Below are 24614 nucleotides of genomic sequence, written 5' to 3'. Positions count from 1 at the left end.
CACATGTGACTGCTGCAAGTTGCCACCGTGGTCCCCAGCCCTTGGGAATGATCAGCCTGGGAGCCCTGGAGTGGGAAAATCCTGCTGCTGCTGCTTTTTGGCAGCAGAAGGCTCTGGGAGAGGCTGCCATGTGCCCGGGAGGGGGCTCAGAGCAGCCCACTCCCCTGCACTGCCCTCTCCAGCAGCCCCCCACTCCTTGGGGCCTTGGCTGGAAGCTGAGCACGGCAAAGTGCGGGTTGCTGGTGTCTTACCTTGAATTCTGCCGGAACTGGTGGCAATTTGGCCTCTGTCAAGATGATGAACAGTCCGGGAACAGGCAGGGAACGGCTGTGTGGGTCTCACGGAGAGAGGGGAGCGCAGGGGACAATCAGGGCTGAAAGTGCCTCCAGCGATGGGCGAATTGACTCTGGGAGGTGACGAGGAGCACAGCGGGGTGGTGTGCCGGTGGCACGGTGTGGTGGTGGCACGGCGTGGCCCCAGTGCCCGTGGCACTGTGCCCAGGTACGGCTGGCCCGAGCAGCATTTCTGCCTGGCCCCAGGGATGGGGATCCTCCCTGAGCGCTGCCCTGAGCCCCCTCCCCGCGGCACAGCTCCAGGGCTGCCGGGATCGGCTCCCGCCGACGTTCGGGACCTCTCGGAACAACCTTGCAGCGCCCGGACCCGCGGAGCTTGGCAGAGGCAGATCCCCAGAGGCAGGAGGGAGGTGAACAGGAGCCCGTAATCCCTCTTTAGCTGCAAGTGCCAATCGCTTCTAACAAGTGCTGCTGGGAGAGCGGGCAGGGATGGATGAGTCACGCCGGGCTCTGCAGCTCGGGGAGTGCGAGGCGATGCCGCAGTCGGCTCTGCTCAAGGCTCTGCCAGAGATCCCCAGCGCTGTGCCAGCCTCCACCGTGTCCTCACCTCGGTGTGTCCTTCCTGCCGGCCTCAGCCGTGTCCTCACCTCGGTGTGTCCTTCCTGCCGGCCTCAGCCGTGTCCTCACCTCGCTGTGTCCTTCCTGCCGGCCTCAGCCGTGTCCTCACCTCACTGTGTCCTTCCTGCCGGCCTCATCCACACAAACTTCTCCTTCCCTGGCCGTGCTGGAGCCCGGGCGGGCGCTGCGCAGCGTGGGCTGCTGCAGGAGGCTGCGGGCAGTCGCTCCCTCCCGGCTGATGCTTCCAGTACATCCCACCTCGGATTTTTTGGGAGAAACGCAGAGCAAGAAGGAGCCGCGGCTCCACCGCCGCGATTGAGCCAGCATCCCCCAGCAGCCGGGGCAGCTTCCAGCCCCGGCTGTCGGCAGGAATCACCTCGCTGAACTGCAGAAACTCATTATTGCCAAACACATGCAGGTTTCTGGGGCGGGTTTTCTCACCTTTTATTTTATAATCGGTATCAGAAAAAAAAAAAATTAATTGGCACATTACAAATCAAGCAGGTTGATACAGTGACAGCCCACGAACATCTGCAAGGGTATAAAAGGAAGCAGCGTGATTGTTGTCCTTTCAAGAGAAATTCACCCTTCCTGAAATGTTTCCTTTGATGCCAGAAACAAAACTTGGGCAATTTTTAAGAAGTATCCGTTGAAACAAGCGTCTTTACACGCTTCATATCAGAATTCACAATACTGGTCAGAGTTAAGTATCTCCCCTTTGGGTCAATACCATTTTTGACACATTTAAAGCACAGGTAACAAACTCCATCAATGGCTTTGGCATTTGAAAAGAAGAAAAAGCTTCACTACAGAATGGATGTTGGTGGTGTTTACTAGGATGACCATGGATTCAGAACCAGCTCTTCCAAATTTCCCTTTTACCACAGGATGTTTGCTTTGATTTTAAAAAATGCTACTTAGAAACTGCACAATCAGGAGAAATCTTTGCCAACGGCAGCTCTGCCTTCCTGAATAACTTCTCCCACTGCTGGGGACCCAGCCGGCCCAAAGCCTTGGTGCAGGGAAGGGGAGCTGTGGTGGGGCTGGACACACAGCAGGACACGGCCAGAAAAGGAGCCAGAACAGCACCTTGGCTCTCCAGAGCTTTTGGGAGGAGAGAGACTCTGGGGAATGGTCTCATTAAAAACACTTACTTTGCCACGAAGGCTAAGAAGGCTAAACATTAATATTATTTAAAACACTAGAAAAAGGAAAGAGCACGAATTAAAGCACATGACGAAGGGATTCCTCCCAGCTGTCACCGTGTCACCGTTTTCGTTCTGTCACCCACTGAGCTGTTCCCATTTTCTACAAACAAAATGTTACAAAAGCCCATTTGCAGCATTTCTTGCACATCACTCCCCTCCAGCGACACCCCAAACACCAGGAAGACACTTGAAATATGGTCACTAAAGCAAGCCCATGGATGCAAGTGGAATGTGTCACCACAACAGCAGCTGGAACCGATGACAGACGCAGGGATGAGATCCGCACAGCAACTTAGCTCTTGGCTTGAGGCTTAAAAAACTCAGAGTTAACAAAGGAAAATCCTTCGAATTCTGACTGGTCAATGTTCCCGACGACTTCCTGGTCGGGAGGCGTTAGCACGGGCGGGTGGCGGGTGAAAAAGCGGTCGAAGTTTTCAGCATTGCGTCCGCACTATGAGAGGAGAAAAGAGCGGTGGTGGGTGGGGCAGGAAGCGTGGGATGGGGCTGCACCACGGGGCAAGGTGCAGAACACACTTTGTTAGTCACGAGGGCACGGCATGGCATGGCATGGCACGGCATGGCATGGCAAACCCCGGCTGTGCCACGGAATGCAGCAGGAATGAGATGGGCTGCGATGGCTCGCCCACACACACACCTGGCACCTGCTCGCAGGGCATCCCCCCTTGCCAGGAGGTGTCCAGGAGCAGGGGGTTTCCATCGTGGCTGGGCTGCTCAGAGGTTTCCTCCTGCTCGAGGAGAGGAGAGGACCCACCCCTGGCAGTGCCCAAGGCCAGGCTGGACAGGGCCTGGGGCAGTGGGAGGTGTCCCTGCCATGGCAGAGGTGGCACTGGATGGGATTTAAGGTCCCTTCCAGGCCAAACCAGTCTGGGATTCCATGGTTCTGATTCCCAGGGCTGTCCCTCCCCTACAGTCCAGTCAGACCACGATGGCCCACGGCCTCACAGTCCCCAGTGGTGCCAAAAACATGATTTAATTTCTCAGCAAGCGAGACAAGGCTCCTGTAGCATCCCAGGCTGCAAACCCTGATTTAAGGCAATACCAGCAGCAGCTGGGATCAGGTGGATGCCAGGTCACTGCACAGCCACAGACCAGGCTCCATCCCTGCCTGTCACCCACGTGTCACATCCCCACGGCTGGCACCGGGGACTCTGCCACAAGGGCTGGCCACTGTCCCTCCTGTCACACCCAGCCAGAGCTCTGCAGGCTCTGCTTCCTCAGAGGAGCTGCCCAGGCAGCACCTCCCAGGCCCCCGGGCCTCTCTCCCACTGCCCCAGGGAGAACACGCTCCAAGCGCTGCCACAGTTTTTCCTGGGCATTTAACTTTCATTTGTTAAGTAAACAGATTTGCATTTTTAATAAACATCAAACTAAACATAATAAAATATTAATGACAAACACATGCAGAAGTCCATGTTTCCCAGCTCCCTCCTCTGCTCAGAGCTTTCAGGGAAGACAACGTGAATATCCATCAGCCTCTGACGGGCTGCTCCTTTGGCAGCTCTTGTACGTCCTCATAGCACCACGTGAGACACTTGCCCTCCTCAAACCTCTACACAAACTCAAGGAGCAAAGCTTGAGTGGATTTAAGTCCAGCTCCAGCCCCTCCAGCGTGGGCACCGTGCTACCCTTGCCTTGCTAAGGCCACGTCATCACGTTTGTGGTCTGTGCTCCCCAAGGCCTGAGCTCAGCAGGGCTGGCTCCAGCCCTGCCCCTCTCCTGGGCTCTACAGCACAGCACAGATCAGGCCCAGCCCGAGGGCTGAGCAGGAGATGTTTGAGATGTCAGAGTCAGCCACAGCCCAGCAATGCCTTCCCCAAGCCATGGCATCGACACCAAAGCAGCAAGTGCAGCCTGCCAAGGGGAGCTGGGCTCCACAGAGCCCGGCAGCCAAAGGCAGGGCACAGGAGCCAGGCTGGGCTGGCCAGGGTGGCACAGCCTGGGGGCAGGATGGTGGGGAGGCTGCAGTGCTGCGGCTCATCCGGGCTGTGCCAGCCCTGGCAGGGCTCCCCTGCCGAGCCCAGCAGCTCCCAGGGCACACCCAGAGCCCCCCAAAGCCCCCAGCCCCGCTGCCATCCCCTGGCAGCCTCAGCAGACCTCGGGGCAGCCCACGTGCCGTGTCTGACAGCACTGCCTGCCTTGTGGCTGCAGGGAAACGTGCTGTCTTAGGAAAAAAATCAAACCAAAAAATCAAACCAGCAACCCCCTCAGAAGGATTGGAAAATTAATCCTGATGAGAGGCTGCCAGTTATTGGAATAGGAAGCACAAATATATTTTAATATGAAATTGGCAAGCAAGGATTTCCCACTATCACACAGTGAGGTAAGAATATGTGGATGGAAATTTTGAAAAGTTGCATCTATCCGTGGTATTTCCTGCCCTGCTGGGTGGAATTTATGGACTTCCTGTTTGGATGCAGATAAAATGGATGGGTAAAATCAGTACTTTAAAGTTGAAAACTATCTTTGAGTTCATAGAGGGCACATCCCAGCCCAACCCCAAGGCCTGGAGGAGGGGAGTCCCAGGCTCCAGGTTTGGCCCAGCCCTGGATGAGGGAAGCAGGGAGGATCCTGCTGCTCCAGGCAGCAAAGGTCACTGTCTGCACGGGCACCTTCTTTACAGCTTCCCAAACTGAGCTCCTGCTTAATGGACACAGATGCCATATGAATTTTTACATTTATCTAAAGCCATCTAGTGAAAAATTGTCCTCATTTTAGTCTGATATTAATGTGCAGGCATCCCTCCATCCTGACTGGAGAAAGGGGGAGGGTGGGAATTTATCTCACATAAATCCCAGGGTGTCCTGTCTAATATTTATAGCCAGCACAGAATGGCTTTTCCTCCTGAGCTGCAGAAATAAACCTGTCAGCTCCAAAGATGGCCTTGTATTTAATCACCTCCCTGCTTGATTTCAAATAGAGACAAAAGGCCCAATAAAATATTTGCCATTGATCCCTGGGATGCAATCAAGGACCATAAGAAGCTGAGGATGCTGCTGCCACCCAGCCTCGTTCCCAGTGCCAAGGGGAGGTGCTGGACACCCTCGATTTCCCAGGGTTTTGTCCCAAACCAGTGGCACAGCCACAATCCCACCAGCCTTGCAGGCATCTCCTGGGCAAGTCTGACCTTCCTGGTGCTGCCCTGGGCCAGGAAATTGGCTCCTTGCAGCCTGGGGAGGATCAGGGCTCTTCTGGCAATCTCATTTAGGGGCATTTGGGTCACAGCACGACCTTGGGGGTGCCTGTGCTGGCCAGGGGGGACAGTGGTGCCTTTCACCTGTGCCTGGCTCCAGGCTGGGGTGCTGCAGCACACCCCTTATCCCTGCTGCTGCCAAAGGGAGCATCCACTGCGAGGGCTCAGTGTAGGACCCTCCCTCGCCCAGGGAAAAAGCCAAGCTCCTGCCTAATACACTCTACACAGAGGCTGAATAGTCTGGGAAATCCCAAAGTCTTTACTCTGGCTCTCCCAGAGCAAACTCTGCCTGGATTACCAGAGGTGTTTAACCTCAGCACATCCACCTGCCCAGTGTCAGCCCCTCAATCCTTAAATCCCATCTAATTAGGAAATTACTTATGCAAACATTAGAACTCGCCCTGTACAGGCTGAACTAAGGCTACAAAACCCCCTATGCATGGAACTGGTGCTTTTACACATCCAGGTCTGTAAGTGGCCTTTCAATATTAATTAACTCCGAGAAGTTAGGGGGAAATTAATTTATGCAATTAAAAATTATTAGATGAAAAGCCATTTTTAACCCCCCCCCCATGCTGTTGTGAATAATCCTGGGCTCTGCTGTGTGATTTCAGTGCTTTCAAAATGAGACTTTTCAAATCACTAGGCTTTATGTAAAGTAAAGGAGTAATTAGATACCAAAAACAATAATTATCTCAACGAGAGACAGGGAGAGCAGGGGAGTGTAAATACACTCCCAGGGTAACTGCAGACCCAGGAAAGGAATTGTTATGCACCAGCCAGAGCAGGGAGCAGCCAAGCAGAGCCCCACGTCAGAAGCACCAAAGACAAGCCAGCCCCTGATCTGTCTTGTTCCTGACTCTGTGATAAAGGTTAATCAAGCACAAAGCAGCACAGGAGCTCCTGGGAATTGAGGAATTGGCTCGGAGCTCGGGCCAGGCGCAGGCTGGAGCCTCCGCTGCCTGTCGGTGGGAAATGATGGAGCTCTGGGGAGGGCTGTGGATCCCTCCCCAGCAGCAGGGCTGGGCAGGCACTGAGAACGCCCCAGGAACCCCTGCACCCCCCTGTGCCCCCACCCCAAACTGCAGAGGGGCCACAGAACACAGGAAGGTGGCCAGAAGATCTGTGGGGCAGGGGGCAGAGGGGGCAGAGGGGGCTCTGTGGGACCAGCTGAGCTCACAGCAAACATGAACTCATGGTGCCTCTGAGAAGCAAAGTGAGCCTGGAGACAATTTGGGTGGGGCTCTGCTCCCCTTGGCTGCTGTCCCCAGGGCTGAGCATGGACTGCAGGAGGGGAAGGCTGGGGACAGGTGGGGGCTGACTCCCAGCCCTCATTTGCATCTTATTCCTTATTTTGAAGCTCTGGATACAGACAATTACTGCAGCCTGACCTTTACAGATGCCAACTATAAAAAAATAAAAGGAAAACAAAACAAAAAGAGCCAGGCCAGCACCAATCCCCTGTGCCGCAGCACTTGGCCCTGCTGTGGCCACCAGGGCAATCACAGGTCACAAACACCGGGCCACATCTCCCCTGTCACCCCCAAACACCCCGAGCAGTGTCCAAGCCCTGTTCCCATCCCTGCTGCTCCGTCCTGCACGCACGGCTGGCACCAAAGAAACAGCTTTTCCCAGCACAGAGGCACTGCTGGAGAAATATCAGCTATCAGCAGGTACCTGAGTTGTCTTAATCCTCCCTAAATCCCAAATCAGCTGCTCTTAATCTCCCTGTCCTATCAAACAGGGAATTTTCCGGGCGCCAGCGACAGCCAGCAGCTTACAGTCCCCCTCCCCTCCCAGGGCTGGTGTCAGAGGCATTTCTAAAGAAAGGAGACATTTAAAAGAGGACAAAATTTGCACAGTTTAAAGCAGCAGAGCAGTAAGAAAGTGCTTTTGATGGAATTCCGTTGTTCTTCACTGTAAAGCACCAAACACCAATGCCCTGCCCAGGGCAGGCAGTGGCACTGGGGACCTGCTCAGGAAGAGAGTGATGGGTGCAGGGGACACAGCAGCAGCAGCTTCACTGCAACATGCACACAGAGGTGGGAGATGGCAGAAGCTGCAGATTCAGGAGACAGGGACTTGTGCAGAATAACCCAATGGTGCCCCTTCAGTGACTCCGGGTGTGGAGCAGGATCCCTCCACAGCTGGAGCTCCTGGATCCCCCCTTGTACCTCAGCATCCCTGGCACAAGGGTCAGATCCCACCCCCCCAGACAACAAATCAGGGGGGGCACAAACAGCCCCAAACAGTTCCACACGCTGCACTTTGATAGCAAAGTTACAGCTCTCCCAGTGATGCTGTTCCAGGGCCCTGAAGGTTCCCTGCCCTCGCAGGGAAAGGCAAGCAGGCAGCAACCCGGGCTCCTGTGCTGCCCATCCCGTGTCTGCCCACTCCTGGGCAGGAGGGAGAGCAGGCCACTGCCCCTCCGAGGCGTGGGCACAGCCCAGGCTGTCCTCTCAGCAAGGACAGCAGCGCTGCCAGCAGAGAACCTGCCAAAAAACATCTGCCCAAAATTCGGGCATCAGCCCCACCCACAGGCAGGGCAGCCCCGGGGCCAGGGGCAGCTCCCCAGGCAGCATCCCTGCTCCATCCCTGGGGTTGTGGAGGCTCTGCCAGCCACCACAGGGGTGTTTCACTGCACTTTGATCAGCCAGGAAAGGAGCTGTGGGAGGAAAAATCCTGCTGGAGCAGAGAGGCAAGAGAGAGAGCAGAGCTAAAGGCACCGAGCACCCTCCACCAAAGGAAGTCCCCCTCCATGTTTTCCCTGGAAGCAGAGTTTTTCCAAGCACCAAAGGGGGCCCCCCAAACGAGCAGGGCATCTGTAAAGCAGAGGAAAAGGAAGGTTGTTATGGGCAGAGGGACAGGGAGGCTGCAGGCAAACACACGGAGCATTCCTGGACTCTGAGCTGGCCTGGGAGGATGGATTAAGGAATGTCCCCACACTGATCCCAAATGTCAGCCACGGGAGCAGACTCGGTGTGGATTCAGCTCTCTGTGAAACACCAGTGCCCATCTGGGGCACTGCAGCCAGCAGGCACCCGGGGGGAAGCACGAGAACAATCCAAGCCTTAAGGACTTGGAGCACCACAGAGAGGCTGCTGTGAGCCTGCCAGTCCCCCAGGGACAAAGAGAGAAAAATGGACAAATCCAGGGAGGGACACCCCTGCTCCTGTGTGTACATAAGGGCAGGGAGAGCAGGGACACCACGGGGTCATGCAGAGTTTGGGGACACAGAGCAGCTCCGTGGGCAGGGACACCCACACCGGGGTTCAGGCTGCACCGCTGCACTGGTGTCACAGGGACAGATGTCACTGCAAATACAGCTGGGCAAGGAGCACTCGAGCACTCCTGTCTCTTCTGAGTTTTCCCGTTGCTGCTGCCTCCGCCGGGGTTTGCCCACTCCCCCAGGCTGCACTCCCAGCTCTTCTCTCAGCAGAGCCGGGCAGGGCTGAGGAGGAGCAGCCAGGGGATCCTGGAGCCAGGCTCCAGCCTCTCCACCCTGGAGAGGAGCTGTGGTGAGCCCCAGCTCCACTGCCCACCCAGGCACAGAGCTGAGCTGGGCGGTGAAATAAAGCTGGGATTAAAGACAAGAAAGAGCGGAGGAAAAGGGAGGAAAAACCCAACAGACCGACAGAGCCAGCATGACAGGCTGCAACTCAAAGGGGTCCAGGAACTGCAAGTGGGGAGCTCCCACCTCTGCAAGCCAGAGCATCACGGACTGCTCCTGCCCCAGCAGAGCTGCCAGGTCCCAGGGAACACGGCCTTCCAAGGAAACAGGGACCAGCAGCACCCAGCCAGGCTGGGAGAGCCCTGGAGGTGCCCTGGCAGTGGGACAGGGGGGCCCTGGCAGTGGGACAGGGGGGACCTGGCAGTGGGACACTGAGGGGAGCTGGCAGTGGGACACTGAGGGGAGCTGGCAGTGGGACACTGGGGGGCCCTGGCAGTGGGACAGGGGGGACCTGGCAGTGGGACACTGAGGTGCCCTGGCAGTGGGACACTGAGGGGAGCTGGCAGTGGGACACTGGGCCCTGGCAGTGGGACACTGAGGTGCCCTGGCAGTGGGACACTGGGGGACCTGGCAGTGGGACACTGGGGCCCTGGCAGTGGGACACTGGGCCTGGCAGTGGGACACTGGGGGAGCTGGCAGTGGGACACAGCCCTGGCAGTGGGACACTGGGCCCTGGCAGTGGGACACTGGGCTCTGGCAGTGGGACACGGCCCTGGCAGTGGGACACAGCCCTGGCAGTGGGACACGGCCCTGGCAGTGGGACACTGGGCTCTGGCAGTGGGACATGGCCCTGGCAGTGGGACACGGCCCTGGCAGTGGGACACAGCCCTGGCAGTGGGACACGGCCCTGGCAGTGGGACACAGCCCTGGCAGTGGGACACTGGAGGAGCTGGCAGTGGGACACTGGGGCCCTGGCAGTGGGACACTGGGGGAGCTGGCAGTGGGACACAGCCCTGGCAGTGGGACACTGGGCCCTGGCAGTGGGACACAGCCCTGGCAGTGGGACACAGCCCTGGCAGTGGGACACTGGGCCCTGGCAGTGGGACACAGCCCTGGCAGTGGGACACAGCCCTGGCAGTGGGACACGGCCCTGGCACACTTACAGCCTTTGGCTTGAAGGGGGGCTGGATCTCCTTGCGCTCCAGCTTGTCCCAGTCGATGTAGCGGAAGAAGGCGTGCTCCTTGATGTCCCGCTCCCCCTCGGGGCCGCAGCCCAGGCGCTTGGCAGGGTGCTTGGTCATCAGCTGGGGACAGGAGGCAGGAGACAGTCACGGCATGTCCCACTGCTCCCCAGAATGCCCCCTCTGAGAGGTCCCCAGGGAGCTGCGTTTCCCGGCTGGACACCTCATCTCAGAGTCCCACCTCCTCAGAACCACAGAACAATGAGGTTGGAAGAGACCTCCAAGATCACCAAGTCCAACCTGTGCCCTGACACCTCAACTAGACTGTAGCACCAAGTGCCACGTCCAGCCTTTCTTTGAACACATCCAGAGATGGTGACTCCACCACCTCCCTGGGAAGACAATTCCAGTACTTTATTATTCTTTCGGTGAAAATTTTTTTCCTAATATCCAACCTGTGCCTTCCCTGACGCAGCTTGAGGCTGTGTCCTCTTGTTCTGTCAGAGATGCCTTTGGGGCTCCAAGGACAGGGCACTGAGGAAGAAGCTGGAGTGACTCAGGGACAGGGAAGGTTGACAATGCTTTACAAGAGCAGACTGTGCAGATGGCAGGCACATGAGCACCGGTGGCATGGGCACACCCCCTTTCCATCTGGGAATGAAACTGGTTTGCCAAGGAACAACCCCGGGGTGCTGGCAGGGCTCCCTCAGCACCTGGCTGCAGCAGGGGAGCTGCCCAGCGGTCCCTTTGCTTGGCACAAACCTCTCAGCATCTGCAGAGTTAACTGTAAACCCCACTGCCCCTTCAAGATGGACAGTCTGCCCTCCAAAACTTCCATCAGCCCTGGGAGCAGAACCCCCTCGCCTCCGGAGCTGTGGCAGCACGGACACGAGGTGGATTTCTAATGAGAGAGTCAGTTTGGAGGAAAAATTGCACAAACAGTCCATTAATGTTGTTTATCATCTAAACTTCTCCTCTTCACTGGCTCGAGAAGGGAAAGGGGCCCCAGGAACTGCGGGCAGCTGTACAACATTAATATCATTAATATCCTGGGGCAAGGTTTGAGCCGCGTTCCGAGATCAGATGGAGATCCCAGAGATTCACAAGACGCTGATAAGGATGGAGAATATGAGCTTTATACTTGTAACAAAAGCACTGCTTTATTAAGAGCAGGGCAGTTCATCCTGATGCCAGGGCTGTGCAGCAAGCCTGGCTCTGTGTCCCAGGGCTGGGGGGCTGTGAGAGCCCCGGGAGGGACAGGAGGTGCCAGTGCTCACACTGGGGAGCTGAGGCACCTCCCAGCAGCCCTGCCACCCCCAGGGCACAAAGCAAACTTGCTCAGGAAAGCCCATCTTTAACAGCTGCAACAGGGCACTGAAAGCAAGGGAAACCCTGGGGAAAAAAACCCCAAACCTAAAACCCTGAAAAGACAAAAAAACTCCAACAAATACAAGGTTAAAGCAGAGCCACCAACTGCTCTGTGAGCAAACGCCTCTACATCCCTGGCTCCAGCTGTGGCAGCATCTGCAGCTGGAAGAGTGATGGAGAGCAGCTTCCATGAGGCAGCATCTCCCTGGAAAGCCCTTCTACAAACAGCAAGGGCCTGGCAGGCTCTGCAGGCTGGGCCAGGGATTTTCCAGCCTCTGCTCAGGGCGAGGATGTGACTGGCATCAGCATCAGCCTTGCAGAGCCCGTCCTCCAGCAGGGAGCCAGGCTGGAGGGCCAGGGAGGGAGGGGCCAGGGGCCACCAAAAACAAAAGCAAGAATGTTTTTCCAACTTGTTTGTCATTAATAATTGAGTTTCCCTTGGCACTGCAGCACACAGCCCTCTATAAAATAAAAACCCAAGAACAAATCCCAGAAGCCTGGGAAGGTGGCAGAGGTGACACGTCCTGGCCTCTCGAACACTGTGGCAGCAGCACCAGGGGAAATGCCACCCAAAACACCTGTAAGTATTCCCAAAGCACTGTGGAAAACTTCCCGTGCCTTTGCTATCAGGCAGAGATGAAAGAGGGAGCTGGCAGCCACAGACGAGCTGCTGCCCTGGCAAGGGCTGCTCTGCCCAGGCAGCACCAAACCCCTCCTGTGGGGTGGGAAAGGCTCCTGGGAGCCAACCCGGGGCTCAGGAGAGCCGCCCTGGGCACGGACACAGCTCTGAGGTGAGCCTGCAGACAAACCCCAGCTGCCAGCAGGGCAGGGCACTGCTGCCCTTGGCCCGGTAATTGCTGCTGCCCGGCGAGTCCCCGAGCCTGGGGAACGCTCCCGTTTGCTGCCCAGCTGGGGATCCCTGACCTGCACCTGGCTCTGGGCTCTGCTGGGGCCCAGAGGTCAGGAGCAAACACATTCCACCTCCCAGCAGGGCAGCAGGAAGGGGTGACTGGCACCAGCACATCGGAGTGAAACCGCAGGGGAACAACAGAATGGGTTTGGGGAACGCGGTGGTGAAACCCCAAACCCCTCACAGCTCAGGGCAGGGCTTTCTCCAGCTCCCGACTGGGTTTGTGCCCTGCTGGCAGCCCTGCCACACCCAACACAAACAGCTCGGTGCAGCTCATCAAGACATGATCCCCTGTATTCCAGGGGAAGATGTAAACACAGATCCCAGCCTACTAAACATTTCATAAATCCCACACAGAGTGTTAATTAAAGTTTCTGGTGTGGCAGTTTGGTGGTGGCAAAAAATGTCAGGATGTTTTGAAACAACAATAACAGAGGGGACCACCACTCTGCTAGAAAAACCCAGGGGAATTTAAGGAGAACCAACCCTCGGTGCCTGCCCAGATATCCTCCCATGCAGGCTCCCATCTCCAGAGGGAGAAGAGCCGTGGCAGCTACGCCCAGCAGCCGCTGCAGTGGCCGTCCCTGCTCGTTGATTTACAGCAGCACGTTGTGCCTGGTGCAGCAGCAACCACAGCCAGCCCTGAGCCTGGGCCCTGCTCCAGCCCCTGGGGATGCTCAGCAGCTCTCAGTGTCCCCCAGCCCCTGCCTGACCAGGAACACGCTGGATTTTCCCTTTACATCCCAAACAACGCCAGCAAGGGGATGGGAGATGCTGGCAGCCTCTGTGGGAATCCCCCTCCAACCACCCGGTGGTTTCTGAATTAAGGGCTTGATTTTCCTGCACCCTGCTGACCGTGGCAGGGCTGCACCCCCTCCCTGTGCCCATTCCAGGTGGGAACTCCTGCAGCAGCTTTTCCCCACGGGACGAGTGACTATTCCTCTTTAACACCAGCTCAGAATCCTGGCAACGCCAGGAAGAGGCTCTGAAATGCCGCAGTGGGAGCGTGAAGCGCAGGATGTGTCATTTGTAGATAGAAACACTATTTTGAGATAGAGAACATTCAGATATTTTCAATATTAACTATTATAAGCAAACATTTCTTAAATTCCTACACAAACACTTATTTATAGCAGTGTGTGGCACTGGGGGGTGAGATGAGGCTCAGTCCCAAGCGCACAGAACAACATCAGGACCTCGCCAGCCTTTATCCATCACATCCCAAATTAACTCAGGCTGCAATTAAGTCAGGCCTAGGCCCAGTCCATGGAGAGCCCAGCTTGGTGTGCTGGGCAAGGCAGAGCTTTGCTGCAAATTAAGAGACAGGATAATGAAAATGCTGCCCTGACCTCCTGGAGACACCAGCAGAGCTTCAGGTTGTCCTGAAGGGCAACTTATCACAGCTAAGTGGAAGGATGAAGGTTTTGTATCTGATCTTAGCAAAACTGTTTGGGAATCACATCCATTTTCCCTGAGCATCATTTTTCATTCCAGGCAAAGGTTCACGGAGCTGCCCTGCCCTCACCTGGTGGGGCACAGGGTGTCTGGGCAGGAGCCCTCCCTTCCCACCCTCCAGCCAACACCCCAGCTCTCTCCTGGCCCTCCCCTGCCCCCAGGCCAGCCCCAGCCCCAGCCCCAGCCCCAGCCCCAGCCCCAGCCCCAGCCCCAGCTGTATTTCTGCTGGGTGCAGGGGCAGGGGGAGGACGCAGGTGTTATTTTAACCTGGGTCTAGTACACACACAGCAGCACAAGCTTTGGCTTTAGCACTGGAGGGCGCAGGCACCAGAACCCAGGAGTGTCAGACCCTGGCCACGCTGGGAGCAGGGGGGTGGGCTGGGAGCCCAGGGGGGCAGGCTCTCGCTCCCCACACTCCCCCAGCCCAGCAGAGGACCCAGCCCAGCCCTTACCCCTTTGCAGATGGCCACTGCCTCCTTGGACATGGACTTGGGGTAGGCGACGTTGTGCTCCATGATGGACTGGAAGAGCTCATCTTCATCTTCTCCCTCAAAGGGGGCCTAGAGCCAAGCAGGCACAGCTTCAGGGGCGTTCCTGGAGCCCACAGCTCCCGGGGGCTGCTCTGGTCCTTGGCCACGGAGCCAGCCCCGGGCGTGCCACACGAGTCCTGTCACCGCAGTCCCGGGGCTGTGCCGCCAGTGCCACCCCCAGCTCCAGGAGCTGCCACACCCACGTGCCAAATCCCACGGCAGCCTGTGCTCACCGTGGAGCAGGACCCAGCCCAGAGGAGTCAACTCAAACTCAGTCACCTGGCCAGCCAACATCTCATAGAGCAGGACTCCGAAGGCCCACCAATCCACCGACTTCCCGTAGGGCTGGTAGGCAATGATCTGCAAACAAGAGCAACGGCAAAAACACCAGTGTCATACCAGCAGCAGCAGCATTACAGCCCAGCTCTGACACAGGGCAAAGCCACTCCGAGCTGCAGCACGTCACAGGGACGGGGTTAATCCCTGGGACACACTTCAGCACTGAAATCCCTCCCCTGAGGGACCCCGAGCCTTCCCCCTGCTCTTTACCAGAGCCCTGGGAAATTCGGGTGGGAGCAGTTCACACCATAAAGCCTTTAAAAGGGAAGAGCACTTGAAAGAAATCCCCTGTCCTGTGCTGTCCCCCATGGCAGGCTTGGGAAGGTCACACAGCCCCAGAGGTGACACAGCCCTGCAGGTGACAGAGCCCAGCAGGTGACAGAGCTCTGTAGGTGACACAGCCCCAGAGGTGACACAGCCCCACAGGTGACGAGCAGCTCTGTTCAGAGGGAATCACACACAGGGCCCTGTGCAGGCTGTCCCTGTCACCTGTGCAGGCTGACCCTGTCACCTGTGCAGGCTGACCCTGTCACCTGGGCAGGCTGTCCCTGTCACCTGGGCACGCAGAGCCCTGCCTGGAATAGCAGGAAGCCCAGAAATGGGTCAGGCAAAGCACAGGACAGTTTCACCCTGCAGCCACACCGGCCTGAGCACACTCAGCTCGCTGAAGGAGGAGGCACAGAGCAGCAGAAGGGCCCAGGCTGCAGCGTGGCCATGGCACCACAAGCACCAGCCTTACTGCTGCTCCCAAATGCAGCGGGATCACCCCTCTGGGACCCACGGGCAGCAGGCTGTAATGCCTTTCTGGGTGCCAAAGTGATTTGCATCCTAATTTCCCATTTGCTGTTCTTCTTTTGGAAAAAGAATTACAGGAAGGAGAAGAAAATAAGAGTTAAAGTCTAAGCACTTGGGCAAGCACACGGAGGACTGGTCATTTGTCCTGCTTTGAAGGAGCATTAATCACCCACAGTCACAAGCTCTGCACCAAGACCAGCAGAATTAATCCTGGTGGGATGAGGGATGGAAAACACGTTGGATCCAACAATGGGAAACCTCACTGGGTGCAACAAACACAACGTGGTTTAGGACACAAGTGCATTATGTCCTAGCAAAGAGAATCTTTCTCTAAAACATTTAAATGAATAAATATTAACTTCATCATTGCAAATTCAGCAGAGTGACAAGAGTTTAGAGGGATACTTCTAAGTGAAGGGTACAAACACTTGAGAATAATTACTCCTCTGAATTTCACAAGTCTGACATTAAACCGTGCCCATACAGCACTTCATGGAAGTGTCATGTGTGACTCTATCACATCAGTAATAACCAAATGCAAAGTCATTTTGTGGGGATCTAGAGCCATGGATGGGGAGCCTCTCCCCCTCAGACAAATGGCCCCTCACTGCAAACAGTGAGCTGGAGAGATTTAAGGATTTCCACTCCACAGGAAAATACTATCCACTGATACTTCCCTGTTTCTCACTGGTCATGGTGTGCTGGAAGCTTCTGTCACACAGAGTGAGGGGCAGAGCTGAACTCCTGGCTTTGTCCTTTCCAGGAGCAAGGGAGCAAGTGAGGAGCAACCTGCAGTGGGTCTGAGCATGCCAAGGACAGAAGAGGCACAGAGCTGCCAGCAGGACGGACGTGGGAAAACCCCCAGTGAGGGAAAACACACTGCAGGGAGAGCAGCATGAGGACGTGCTGCTTCTTGAGGTGGAAGCAGGACACAGCACGACAGGGAGGCAGATCCAGCATCCCTGTTCCCTTAGGGGGATGTGGGGATGCACAGTGCCGGGGGCACGAACTCTGCGGGCTGATGGTGAATTCCTGAATGCCCCTGTTTCAGCTGCAAAGCTGCCCAGAGCAAGGTCACCCCACAAAGGGCGGGAGCAGCAGGGAGCACCGGGATCATCGGCCGCCGTTCCGTCCGTACCTCGGGCGCGATGTAGTCCGGGGTGCCACAGAAGGTCTTGGTGGTCACCCCGTCCCAGATGTTCTCCTTGCACATGCCAAAGTCGGCGATCTTTATGTGCCCCTCGCTGTCCAGCATCACATTGTCCAGCTTCAGGTCTCTGCAGGGCGAGAGCAGACCCGTGACACAGCGCACCGCGCGAGAGCCCTGCTGCGGCTGAGCCGCGCCCGCGTCTCACACCCACACCCTTCGTAGGAAAATGTTTGGGGAAACGAGTGAAAATAAGTCAGAGATCTGTCAGGATGGAGTGTTGATTTTACTTTTAACCCAGAGGAATGCTGTGCTGGGCACAGCGCTTTGAAGTGTGTGATGGAAAGCACTCATCTGGCAGGAGACCGATTTAATTGATTTTTTCCTTTCACTCCTGTGAAAATCAAAGTGCACTTAGAGCTCTCGTGATGGAGAAGCACCTACTCAGCACAAGTCCCTGCCTCACCTGTGCTCTGCCCCCCCGAAATACAAACCAGCTGTGTTTCCCTCTGATCCTCAGCCCCAGAATACCTGTTTGTGGTACCCAACCCCCTGGAGCTCTGCTCCTTTGCCCAAACTGTAGAGGTGGATCCAACCGCAGATCCCCGGATCCGAATCCCAGCCTGGAGCCACCACTCCAGAGGTGGATGCTCCAGCCTCAAGGACACTTCTGTAGCAAACACTGGGTATTTTGGTGCAGTTTATACATTCTTGCTGGGTTCAAGGCTGTATTTTCTAATTATCATGTCAGTGCTCAGAACCCTGACAGGCCTGAAGCAGACGGACATGAGCTGGGATTCGGATCCGGAGGAAGGAAGGAAGCGGAGCCACTGGGGACCAACAGACCTAGAATCTCTCCGTAGCAGCTGATGGCAAAAACCAGCCCTCACGTCAAGTTTGTTCCATTTCTTTCATCTTTAGCATCTCTTGACTCCAGCAGCACTGTTGGCATCTCCCTTTCCAGAGCACTTAATGGGATCTGACACTCATTAGGATGCTCTGCTCCACCCTGGGCTCTGGGAACTCTCCCAAGCAGGGAAGAGCAGTGAACGCTGGTTTCAGAGCTAAACCAGCAGCCTGTGAGCCTGGTCCCACACACGGCAATGACCCAGCTACCTCTGGGTGCTGGAATCATGCTGGGAATGGCAAAGAAGCCTCAGTGGCTGAAGCAGAAGTGACAGAGTGGCAGCGCAGAGCTCGGAACAAGCCAGTGGCAAGCGCTGACTCCAGTGGCAATGGTAAGGGAGCAGCGCCCTGCAGCCAAATCCGGGGCTGGGAGCTGGTCCAGGCTGCCAGGGAGCATTTGTGCTGTGTGGAGAGGAGCACATGGAACAGGGGCAGGAGAGAACCAGGGTGAAGCAGGAACCTCCCCCAAACCAGGGGCGCCCCGCGGCTCCCAGCTCCCTTTTGGGACACACCACGTGCCGATGGTTGGACTCAGTGATCCCACAGGTCTTTTCCAGCCTTTAGGATCCTGTCATTCTGCCTGTGGGCAGCTGCCAGCTCCCATCCATGGCACGGGCAGGGAGAGCCCCGGGCTGGGGGCAGAGCAGGAGCCCGGAGCTGCTCTGCCCATGGCTCCGGCTCTGGTGGAGCTCAGGGGAAGGGAGGGAGAGGAGCGCGCTCACCTACCGATAAATGATGCCTTTGCTCTGCAGGAAGAAGAGCCCAATGGCTATTTCTGCTGCGTAGAATCTGAAAGAGGAGGTTTAAAAGGAAGACTGATAATTAAAGGAGATAAATGAACACCCTCCCAATCGGATGGCAGCGAAGGAAGCGCGTCAGGCAGATGTGACCAAAGGACAAGGCAGCCACGGCAGGGAAATTCCCGAGGAGGATCACACGGGCATGATCCGAGGCAGCTGGAGCTGGCAGTGATGCCACCGGGCTGCTGGGGGCTGTCACTTCTGGTTGCACAAATTAAGCAAGAGCTGGAGCCAGGGCTGCTCCTCCCGACGCGCTGGCAGCGTGGCTCAGACAGTCGTCCCTGCTCCCGGAGCCAGCAGGTACTGCCACGCTGCCCTTGGGCACATTCCGGGTCTGAGGGCTCTGCCAGAGACCAGACAGCCCACCAGGCTCTGCTCAGCGTTTGTGGGTTTTCTGTGAGCATCTGAAGGCTCTCAGGAACACATCCTGCTCTGCCCAGCTCTCAAGGAACAGGAGCCAGGAGCCCCCAGTTAACACTCGGGTTGGCCACCGTGGCAGAGGAGCCAAACCCTGCCTCATCCCCTGGGGAAGGACCAGGCAGAGCAGAGGCCTGGAGTCTCCCAGGAAGCCTCCACACCTCCCTGCCTTGTGCCTTTATGTACCTACATTTATCTATTTAGCTCAATTGCTTACAAGTACAGTGTACCCCAAGGGTGAGGTGGAGGCACCAGCATCAGCCAAAGAGCTCTTCTGCATCTTCCCGTTCCTGATTTCTGCCCAGGAGCTGCACTGCAAAGCCTTGGACTCTGTTTCCAGCCCTGTGACACAGGTACATTCTATACCCACCCCAGAGGTGCCAAAGCACTGCACTCACACAGCGTGGGGCTCCTTGAACCTCCCGACCTGCTGGATCTGGTACATCAAGTCCCCACCATTCACGTATTCCATCACAAAATACAAGCGATCCTGAAGGGAAAAAAGAGCAATTAGCAACAGGATTATCAGAGCAGGGAACCCACAGGGGTCAGAAACAGCAACCCGGGTGACTGCTCCAGTCTGTAATTCCAGGGAAGCACAGTCACCATCCCTGTCCCCCCCATGGGCTGCTGTCCATACAGAGCCCATGAGCACCAATTCCTTGGGAATGCTCAGGACTGGAGCTCTGCCCCTCTGCAGACAGCTCCACTGGAGAAGGCAAGTGGAAGAATCCCTAAACCAGAGGTTTTTCACTCCCCGGGAACACATTTGCTCTTCTTGGCAGAAGCCATTTTCAGAGCGTTGTTCTGCAGGTCCCTGCTGGCCTTTCCCCAGGCACTCCATGGCTTCAGTCAAGGGAGACACGAGCAGTTCCCATGGGGACCAAAGTCCATCCACGGCCACCAGGACTCGGCCGTGCCCCAGGAGGGGTGTGTGACACTCCAGCCCTCTCCCAGGATGGCAGTGCCAGGGGTGCCCAGCTCTGCAGGGGACCCCTGGTCAAGCTGGGGGGGCAGAGGGAGCTGCAGCCCTCTCCTCACTCCTTCCAGCCTGGGCTGGGGGGTCTGGCCATGTTCACATGGGGTTAAGGGAGTCCAGAGGAGGCCATGGAGCTGCTCCCAGGGCTGGAGCCCCTCTGCTGGGAGAGCTGGGAATGTTCACCTGGACAAGAGGAGGCTCCAGGGAGAGCTCAGAGCCCCTGCCAGGGCCTGAAGGGGCTCCAGGAGAGCTGCAGAGGGACTGGGGACAAGGCCTGCAGTGCCATGGGCCCTCCATGCATGAGAGCCCAGTGACAAGCCCAGGCTGCCCCATCCCACCCACAGAGGGAAGGAAGGACACAGAGGCTGGAGCACGGCGGGAGCTGCAGGTTGGCAGCATCACATAATAAAACATTTCCACATAATAAAACATTTCCCACTGCTCATTTTCTCCTTAAATAAGCCTTGCCCTGCTCTGCAGAAGGGCAGGGAGCCCACGAGAGGTGCAGCTGGAGCACTGCCATAACCAGGGCTGAGGGGAAACTGGGGGGCAGCACCCACAGGCCATTGCCCAGCCTGGCAGTGCCCACCCAGAGGAATGGGATGCACAGGACATTTCCCAGCTTCACAGTGCCCACCCAGAGGAATGGGGTGCAGCACCCTTGGGGCATTTCCCAGCCTGGCAGTGCCCACCCAGAGGAATGGGATGCACAGGACATTTCCCAGCCTGGCAGTGCCCACCCAGAGGAATGGGATGCACAGGACATTTCCCAGCTTCACAGTGCCCACCCAGAGGAATGGGCTCAGCACCCACAGGACATTTCCCAGCCTGGCAGTGCCCACCCAGAGGATTTAGGTTCAGCAGCCGCTGCCCCAGCACAGCCCCCCCCAGCTGTGGGGCAGCCCCAGGGGATGGAACGCAGCAGCACAGGGGCAGTGGGGCTGTGTAAAACACGTGGCACTGACGGGATGGAGAAGGGAATTTGGCTTTTCAGCTGCCTGGGGATTCGGGAGCACCCCCGGAGTGGAGGACAGCCCTGGCAGGGCCAGCCAGCCCCGCGGGGAGCCACGTGTGGCAATGTCACCTTGAGCAGGCACCGCCACGGCAGCCAGCCCGCGACAGGCTCGGCTGCAGCTGCCTCCTAAATATATCGATCTGCTTCAGGGAGGAAGAATATTAAAAGGACGGGCTCTTGAAGCAGCCAGCTGAGCTCTAAAAGCAGGAGCTGAGCTCTCCTCCCCTGGCTGGGGAGGGGAGCGCTGGTGCCCCGCAGAGCCGTGCCGTGACCAAGGCAGGCAGATGGCAGGGCTGCCCACGGGCTGCCCGCAGGGACGGGCACGGAGCTCTCCTGGCTCTGCCCATGCCACCAAGGACGGCGTCTGGCCAAGGCTGGAGCTTCCAAACCCTCAGCAGCAGCACAGCACGCAGATGGAAACCCACTGCAGAGCCTGGCACGGAGCTGGTGACGCTCCCCCGTCCCTGGGCAGCCAGGATGGCACTCCCAGGGCTCCTTTCAGTGCCCTTCTGATTAACTGCTCCATCCCCTGCCTGACTGCACGCTGGGAACAAGAGGCAGAGCCAGGACAACAGCCACGCTCCCCATCCACCCCTTACTAGGTATTAGGGAGAAATTCCTCCCTGTGAGGGTGGGCAGGCCCTGGCACAGGTGCCCAGAGCAGCTGTGGCTGCCCCTGGATCCCTGGCAGTGCCCAAGGACAGGGCTTGGAGCAGCCTGGGATGGTGGGAGGTGTCCCTGCCCATGGATGATCTTCAAGGTCCCTTCCAACACAAACCATTCCAGGATTCTGTGATTTATCATCTCAGCGTGGCTGTGGCTGCTGTGCCCTTCACTGCCGTGCCCCCGAGGTCACAGCAGAGGCACAGCTCACCTGGGGACACCCAGGGACCCCAGCTCAGCCCCCTCCCAGAGCCCTGGGGCCTGTCAGAGCACCCCAGATCCCCCAGCGCAGGCACCTCTCACCCTCCAGCCCCAGGCAGGAGCTCTCCCCTTGCTCATCTTGCCTTTTTCTTTAGAAGGCAGATTTAGGGCTTTTCTCTCTCCTGGAGCCGCTGAGCCAACAGCCCCAGTGGAGAATTGTGCTCTGGACTGTGCTCCCAGAAATCAAAGTGCTTTGTGCCAGCGTTTGATAATACACCCTGCTATACATTTTGATTACATTACAAATACGATTACTATTAAGCTACTACAGGTCTGCCAGGAATAATCCCGCGCTGACTCACTTCAGATGCCAGGGAGATGCTGTGGGAAATAGCTGCTCCTGCCACATTCTGATTGCTGTGCTGCAAAGCCGGGCCGCAGGCTTTAAATACACTCAATGTGTTTGGTAAATGAAATTTCTGGGACAATATTAAAATGTAATCCTCCTGGAAAGCATTGTCATCGTTCTAAAGGACTCTGCTGATTCCCTCTGCTGGCTCTCACTGATGTGCACCTGGACATTCTCATTCACAGGCTGCTCGAGGGCGGGCAGGGATTGTGTTAAAGGTCCCCTGTCCTCCTCTCCACTCCTGGCTCATACAAACCCAGTCACACAGCCATGGAAAAGTGGATTTCCCGCAGTTTGGATTAGGTTTCTGCCTTTGCTCAGGGCTTTGATCAGAGGAATGAGTCCTGGGAAAAAGTGCAGCACTTTGCTACTGAGCCATAAGGGATGCTGTGGGCTTAGGGCACCTGAGGGGGCTGGGAAATCACCTCTAATGTCACCAGCAGCTCCTGGTGAGCACATCTCATGGTGCAGCTGCTGTGCATGACACTTTCATGTCACACACCCACAGTTTGGCCCTGGAGGCACTTTTGCCAGTGAACTGGGGAAGGAGTGAGGCTGCCAAGGCAGAGAACACACAATTGCTTTGGCAAGTGCAGTGATGTATACAGAGAACATAAAATCCTGGAGTGGTTTGGGGTGGAAGGGACCTTAAATCCCAGCCAGTCCCACCCCCTGCCATGGGCAGGGACACCTTCCAGTGCCCCAGGTTGCTCCAAGCCCCTTCCAGCCTGGCCTTGGACACCATTCCAATCCATTTCCCAAGGTGCCAGGCTCCCAGCGCTCGGGGTCCCCAGCCCACCACGCCCCTTGGTGGGCCCAGCTGTGGCAGCAGCCCTTACCATGGTCTGGAAGCAGGAGTGGAGCTGGGTCAGGAACGGAGGCTTCCCCGAGAGCGCCAGCACGCGCTTCTCCACCATGGTGCACTCCACGTCATCGTCCTGGATAACCACGTCCTTCTTCAGGATCTTCACAGCATACAGCTCGTCCGTGCCCTTCCTCTCCGCCAGCATCACCTGCACGAGGCACAGGACACGTGTGGAACCCCGGGAACGTGGAGCTACAGAGCCTGGAGCCGAAATGGCTCCAGCTGGTGGCTCGTCACCCTGCGGCTCCCCTTGCAGCCTCCAGGAGAGCTGCAGGTGCCAAACCGCACACAGCTGCCAGGGCTGTTCCCAAAAGCATTTAGGGACTCTAAATCCAAGGGCTTGCACATCTCCTCCTCACTGCCTCATTGCCCTCGAGCCCAAGGGCTGTGATGGTATCTGAGCCCAGCTCACCCTCCAGCACCCCTCACCCCGGAGTCAGGGCCTGGTTTGGCACCCTCAGAATGTCACCAGCATCGGGGAGGGTGGCAAGAGACTGAAGACAGAGTCCATCAGATTACAAGGTGGTAAATATTTGAAGTGGAGAAGAGTTAGTCTGAAACATAAACTTTAAGAGATTTAGAGATTTTAGAGGAGCTAAGATTTTAGTTAGAGATAAGCCTTACTAGAGTTAATTAAAATAAAGGGATTCTGTAAGTAGGCCTTGATGAAGTTAAGAGTTAGTAGTTAACTAATAATTGATTGCTTGTCAGCACGATGTTTAGTTAGCTGGGTTTATAATGAAGAATACAGAAACTGACAAATAGCTTTTAGGAACATAAGACAATTGTGGGCCTCCTCTGCTCTGAAACCAATTGAAGACAAGGGATGGGAGTTCTACCAAGGTTCATTTGTCACATTTGCATTGAAAAGGTAGAAAGGGCAGAATGAGGAAGACTTCATTTACTTCCTCATTTTGGGACCCCTCCCCATGGAAGGGACCACCGACCCATTTCAAGGAACAAACCACACTTGCCTAATAGCTCTGGGAATGATTAGCATACGGAGCAAGGAATGGGATGGACCAAATGATGAATATGTCTTTGTATTTTGGGTATTCAATTCTGGTGTGGATAAAAGGACTCTGTAATCATTGGAAAGGTGCAGTGTGTATTTGGGAGCCATCCCGCACGCTGCCCGGCGCCGCAATAAACATACATTTCTAACTTTAAACTGTCAGAGAGCTTTTGTCCGTCACAGTTGGATATCGGTGCTAGATCAATATCCAGATTTCTTTAATAAATCAAGTCTCTAGTGAATAGTAAGAAAAAACCCAGATGATTTTCTCTGCCTCAGCGCCTCCCTCCACAGCAGCGAGCAAACCCCGTCACCTGCTGGCTCACCACCCAGCCAAGGCCCCTCTCAGCAGGAGAATCCACCCAACCTCCCCTTTCCAGCCAGTCCCACCACGTCCACGTTTATTTATTGCAGTTAATGGGATTCACTGCTTCTGCTGGTGCAAATCCCTCGGGTTAATCCCGTCAGCCCAGCGAGGGTCTCCTGCCCGACCCACCACGCTCCATCAGCCTAAGCTGCTCCCTGGGCTGCCAGCAAACAAAGTGACTCTGAAAGCTCACTTGGGTTCCCGTTCTCCCTCTCTCACGGCCTCATGAGCGCTGGGTGGAAATGAATTGCTCTTCATCTGAAGGAGCTGGCAGAAATCCTGCAGTCGCGTCAGGAGCAGCAGCTCGGGGGTTTGGGAAGTAAATTATGTGAAGTCAACATCGATAGGGTGGAACTTAAATGTGCTTCAGGCTGGGGCAGACGGGCAGAGGACACATGAGTGGGTCTCAGGGTGACTTTGGAGACACCAAGGACAGCAGAATTAACCCTCTGGTGTCCCAGCCCTCTGGCT

The 24614-nt window shown here is 56.5% G+C and overlaps 1 protein-coding gene across 2 annotated transcripts in view; it reads right to left on the bottom strand.

Moving 5' to 3' along the window:
• The window catches only part of PRKCB (protein kinase C beta), an 89035-nt gene that overhangs the window by 3382 nt on the left and 61039 nt on the right, over positions 1 to 24614 (bottom strand). The window contains exons 10-17 of one of the 2 annotated variants that reach the window (XR_008439666.1): positions 22736 to 22909; positions 19028 to 19119; positions 18139 to 18201; positions 16498 to 16636; positions 14505 to 14585; positions 14148 to 14255; positions 9945 to 10085; positions 252 to 2570 (exon numbers count right to left, since the gene is read on the bottom strand). Coding sequence is in view for 1 of the 2 variants with exons in the window: in XM_053992326.1 (XP_053848301.1) it covers positions 9945 to 10085; positions 14148 to 14255; positions 14505 to 14585; positions 16498 to 16636; positions 18139 to 18201; positions 19028 to 19119; positions 22736 to 22909 (798 nt within the window). In the remaining variant the exon portion in view is untranslated. The remainder of the gene's footprint in view (positions 1 to 251; positions 2571 to 9944; positions 10086 to 14147; positions 14256 to 14504; positions 14586 to 16497; positions 16637 to 18138; positions 18202 to 19027; positions 19120 to 22735; positions 22910 to 24614) is intronic. The other variant, XM_053992326.1, reaches the window with a different exon arrangement.

This window comes from Vidua macroura, chromosome 16 (genome assembly GCF_024509145.1).
Source record: "Vidua macroura isolate BioBank_ID:100142 chromosome 16, ASM2450914v1, whole genome shotgun sequence".
NCBI classification, from domain to species: Eukaryota; Metazoa; Chordata; class Aves; order Passeriformes; family Viduidae; genus Vidua; species Vidua macroura.
Note: the sequence above shows the minus strand (reverse complement) of the source record. Positions and strands in the feature narration are given on the sequence as shown.